We start from the raw sequence: 5,578 nt of genomic DNA, 5'->3' as shown, positions 1-5,578 counted from the left end.
AATGTATGTATGTATGTATGTATGTATGTATATATACACAAGAATTGTCTGCGAATTAAACCAGGCAATGTAACAGTGCTGGTCTGAATGAGGGCCCGTCTGGTTCACCAGCATCAATCTTGCTCCAGTAGATAAGCAGTTACCAGGCATGGAGGCACGTGGTTTGTTGTAGGCAAACTGTGGGCTGCACTGTGGGCTGCTGTCTCTTCCCTGGAGCCCCAAGTTTTTGGTGATGGGGAGAAAAATGGCGACACTCCAGTCTCTCCTTCAAGGACTTGATATCTCAAACCACTCTGTTCAGGCCATCCTCACAGTGCCATGGGTGCAAATGAAGCGGTTTGTCCCACAATCCTGACTCCTGAATCTCACTGGCACCCAGCTAGGATTTAAACCCTGATGTCTTAAAGGGTCCTGCTTCATGTGCCCAAGTTCTGGGGAAGTGACACTCCATGCTGCCGATATATGTCCTCTGACTGTCAGGCACAGGTAGTCTTTGTCTTTGAACAGACCTTCTTCCCACAGCACCTCAGGAAGGGGATTGCTTTCTCTCACTGCAGACTGTGCCTCTGCACAGTTACCAAGACATGATCTGGCTCCCCTCTTCCCGAGGGGTGAGAACAGGGAAGCCAGCCCCAGTCTGGTCAGGGTTCCATCCAGGTCCATGGTTTTCTCTTGGCCAGATACAGTCCTACACTTCCACAGTCTCTCTTTCTCTTCCCTTTGTCTTTCTGCAGAAGGGAGTCCCTCCCATCTGTGCCTATGCTGCATCTTTTATCTCTCTCAGTTTGCAGTCATGCACCTATGTCCTGCCAAATTGTCCCTGTGGGCCTCTGCAGATGTCTCTGTCACTCTGCAGCCCAGACTCTTAGAATTTAAAGTCCTCTGGTCTCAATACTGCTGTGTCTGAGGGATAAGGGAACTTTGGGTCCTCTACTTCTCCACCATGTTGGATCAGTAAAGAAGAAAGGTTTTACATATTTTATTTCTGCCTGCACTGGACATTTCCTTTTCTCAAATTGTTCTTTGGTGACTTCCCTCCCTCCTACTCCCAGAAGACATGTTTCTGCAAGTCTTGCTGTACATGGTGATTATCCTGGTGGCATCTCTGGAGATCAAAATTACAGTGAATGTAATTAGGGAAAACTCACTCTTGGAGAAGAACCAACCGAATTACTCACCCATATGTGTTATAGTCTGTCCCCAGAGAAAGTGTTTGGAGACCTTTGTCTTGACCTCAAAGAGTGTTTGTATCACTGTTCACCCAACTGGCTTTTTCAGGAATTGAAATGATGGACTCAGAACATATTGAAGTATGTATATTAAGTTATTCTCCATCATTCAGGGAATCCAAAATATAACTGTACTTTGTGAAGACAGGCCAGTATAATTGACTGAGAATGGAATGTTGTCAAGGCTATATTGCTATTTTACTCATATTGATATAAAAACCAAACCACATAAAAATCTTTGTTTAAACAATTCGCAATTGTCTGTCCCATAAAGCTGACCCTCCCCCCTTTTTAACCTCACAATATTGGTTTAACATTCATTTGTTGTTAGGACAAATTCTGCCAACAGTGAGTACTTGGGGTCTCTTTGTTCCCAGTCAAGATTCAGACTTGGTTAGGTTACTGGACCTTCGTATTCATTTTCCAAAAGCCAACAATTTAAGAAGTACCCCTTTTTTTTCCCCCTGAAAGACTTGAGTGACTTTCTGAGACGATGGAAAGCATTGTTTCTATGGAAACAGTTCAACGTCCAGTGATGGTGCATGTGTTTTACTGCTCTGTGTGCACAGAGGTGGCATCAGCGCATAAAAAGCAAGGGAGAAGGGACTCCAACCCAGACCTTGGACTGAAGAGCTGTCTCAGGATGTAGACAACCCAGGAAGGGTAGTTAGATGTAAGATTCCAGCCCAGGCTTTACATTTTAGATTTCGGTGTGGTGGGAATTCACAGTCCTTTAAAAGTTTCTCTGTGTGATTCTGATAACCATCCATGTTAGACATTCTTTGTGATTACTAATATATATGAAGATTGACTCAGTTCTGAAATATTTTGTTTTGGCTATTTTCACATACAAAGATCCAGAATACAATTTCCTTTTCTCTCATGCGTGTTTCTAGATATTAGTTTCAGGTATAAGTATTTAGTGATATTTTAATGGGCATATTTTATAAATCTCATGATAGTTTCAACTGATATGTTCTCTGAGCATTGCTTGCTAATCTGTGAAAGTTTAGAGGATGATGTAGCATCCACATGTCTTAAAAGAGTGATTTTAGAGTCCAAAGTAACAATTTCATTACCAAAGTGTTACTTCACTTCCTATGCTTCTGGTCAAAGGTGAGTTTCAGCATCAGAGCATACATGTGTTGAGCATTCCTTTTTTATATATATTATATATATATTTGTTTATATGATTTAATCACTTTGCCATTGATTCATTTGTCATTTACTTAAATGCTTAGAGCTCCGTTTTTATTTTGATATTAACTCTGTGTATATCCTCTAAAATGTACGTCTTTTCCCCTAAGTACTTTTATCTATTGATGTCATGATATATTTTTAAATTCTTAAGATGTTTTGAAATTGTAAAATATATCAATTTGTGATTTCATTTATTAGTTAAAAGGATCCTGGAAGATAATCAGTCATCTCTTTTATTTACTGGGGAGGAAATATAAATCTTGCTTTAGTTTTTCATTAAACCTTAATCCATTAAAAAGTTTTTATATGAAGAATCCGTTATAGGTACAATTGTACTAGCTTCCAGATAGAAAGCTTGTTGTAGAAAATTATTTATTTAATAGTATATTCCCCCCCCACATATGTCTTTAAATACTTGTGTATTAGTCTGCAGATTGCTGAGCTTAGGAAGCATATTTTAATCAGCCTTATATTCTTGTAATTTCTGAGGGTACTGGAACATAATGAATTATAATGCCTATTTGTTGAATGAATACATTATATTAAGACTGCTGGAAGTCACTAATAATTATTATGTTTATAACCAATTTTGTGCTGAGCTCTGAAATAAGGACATGCAAAAGGACATATGGAACACAGGATCAATGTGACTGAGTTTGTCCTCTTGGGGCTCACCCAGAGCCTCCAAGGTCAGAAAATATTATTTGTTGTATTCTTGCTCATCTACATTGTGACAATGGCAGGCAACCTCCTCATCGTGGTGACTGTGGTGGTCAGTCCAACCCTGGATGCCCCTATGTACTTCTTTCTTGGTTACTTATCATTTATGGATGCTGTGTATTCTACTACGGTCACTCCAAATATGATTATAGACTTACTCTATGAGAAGAAAACCATTTCCTTCCAAGGTTGTATGTCCCAGCTCTTTCTAGGACACTTGTTTGGTGGTGCAGAGATTTTGCTCCTGGTGGTCATGGCCTATGACCGCTACGTGGCCATCTGCAAACCCTTGCATTATTTGACGATCATGAATCAACGTGTGCGTGTTCTGTTGCTGCTGTTGGCCTGTGTTGGAGGTTTTCTGCATGCTCTGGTTCACCTTGTCTTTGTTTACAACCTCCCCTTCTGTGGTCCCAATGTCATTGACCACTTCATCTGTGACATGTACCCTTTATTAAAACTTGCCTGCACTGACACTTACGTTATTGGCCTCACTGTGGTTGCCAATGATGGGGCAATCTGTGTGGTCATCTTTACGGTCTTGCTCATCTCCTATGGGGTCATTCTGCACTCCCTGAAGAACCTTAGTCAGGAAGGGAGGCGCAAAGCCTTATCCACCTGTGGGTCCCACATTACGGTGGTGGTCCTCTTCTTTGTCCCCTGCATCTTCATGTATGTGAGACCTCCTTCTACGTTACCCATTGATAAATCCCTGACTGTGTTTTACACAGTTATCACCCCTATGTTGAACCCCTTAATCTATACTCTGAGAAATGGAGAGATGAAAAATGCCATGACGAAGCTCTGGACCCGAAGAAGAAAATAAGGCAGAAGAGAAATTTATCACTTCTTTTCGTTGAAAAGTTGCTCCAGCCAGTAAAGAATTCTTTATTTGTAGTAAGTTTCTCCTCAGGTTTAAACTTGTGCATGATGAAAAGCATTTAAGATGTAAGTGCTTCCAATGGTCAAAATATGTTTCTAAGATTTTCATTATTTCTTACGAAAGTAGATGTACACAATTTCTTAGTAAAGTTTTTGCCTGTAAAATGTCTCTATTGAAACTATAGGTTTATGTTCTGTGTGAATAGTTATGCTATAGTTAATACTATAAATTTGTTTTTGGTAGTGGACATCTTTCACATTTCTCTTTACATAATTGTTCATTGTGATCATACATTTTTCAGAAATGGGACATAAACCCTGGGTTCACTCCTCCCATACAAAGACAACCCATGTTAATACTTAAAGTATGAATCTCTTTTTATATCTAAAACATATTTAAGGATATACTTTTGTTCTTATTGCTTAGCACATTAAGGGGTTGATGAGAAATGCTTCTTCCAAGGTAGAATATTAACAATCATAAGCTAAGTGTAGGGGAAAAAATCCAAACAAGAGAGATAGATTCAGTAAGTAAGATCTACTTATTTTTCTGAGTGGGGAATCCTATTATCTCCTGAAGTAGAACAACTCTGTTTGGTGTTATATTTTTAGAAAAATGATTCTCTAATCTTCCTAGACATTCTATTTTACCTAATAATATCTCTGCTATTTTTCAATATCCCCATCACTTTTTTTGCCCATAGTGTTTTGCAGCCTTCAATAGGGACCTAGGCCCTCCTTTCATATATAAAATTACCATAATACATAATCCATGAGCTTTACATGCAACATAGAATCTGAGATGAGATATTTTGGGTATATCCTTGGTAAGAAAGGTGCTGACACTATGGCATACATCCTGACCTCTGCTCTTAATGGAATGCAGATTGTTAGGTAATAAATAAGCCATAATATATATTAATTTAAATAATAGAGACCTGTTTCATAAGCCTCCCTTTCTCTGATGTAGGCTTGAAAGAAAATATTCATCTGCCTCTACCTCAGTAGGAAGCATGTGTCAAAGAAACTCATGGTTCTGCCTCCTTTAGTTACTCTGGATTCAAGAGATGCCCAGGCTGTGGGAGCATGGAGCTTTTTCACTGGTAAATCACAGTGGATTAGAAGCTTTATACTCTGAATTTATCCCTTTTATTATTCCATGAAGATTTCTTATGTCGTCTTAAAGTCTTTCCGAACATAACGCTATTCAGTAAATAAGATTAAACATTTGATTTTATCAGGAATTATATAATTAAGTCATCAACTTTTAGATGTTGCTATAGACTGAATATTAGTGTTCCCCTTAAGCTCATGAATTATCTCCTCTATAATATGTGGTGTTCGGAGGTGAGGCGTTGGAGAGGTGATGAAGTGATGACGGGAGAGCTCTCATGAATGAGGTTAGTGTCTCTGTAAAAAGAGACCTGAGAGAACTCGCTTGCCCCTTCTGCCATTTAAGGACACAATGAAAAGATGGTTAGCTATGAACCAGGACGTGGGCTCTCACTAGACACAGAATCAGCCAGTGCCTTGATCTTGGACTTCCC

At 39.2% G+C, this 5,578-nt stretch overlaps 1 protein-coding gene across 1 annotated transcript; it reads left to right on the top strand.

Annotated features, from left to right (window-relative positions):
• The first annotated feature begins 3,051 nt into the window (after positions 1–3,051).
• Positions 3,052–3,975, top strand: LOC144229643 (olfactory receptor 4A15-like). The gene has a single exon (XM_077761737.1). It carries the CDS (start codon positions 3,058–3,060, stop codon positions 3,973–3,975), a length of 918 nt encoding a protein of 305 aa, XP_077617863.1. The 5' UTR covers positions 3,052–3,057.
• The last annotated feature ends 1,603 nt before the right edge of the window (positions 3,976–5,578 follow it).

The sequence above is a fragment of the Crocuta crocuta genome, unplaced genomic scaffold (assembly GCF_008692635.1).
Source record: "Crocuta crocuta isolate KB4526 unplaced genomic scaffold, BGI_CrCroc_1.0 scaffold391, whole genome shotgun sequence".
NCBI lineage: Eukaryota > Metazoa > Chordata > Mammalia > Carnivora > Hyaenidae > Crocuta > Crocuta crocuta.
Note: the sequence above shows the minus strand (reverse complement) of the source record. Positions and strands in the feature narration are given on the sequence as shown.

Coding starts and splice junctions, on each gene's coding strand:
- LOC144229643 (XM_077761737.1), top strand. CDS start 3,058: ATGGAACACAGGATCAATGTGACTGAGTTTGTCCTCTTGGGGCTCACC.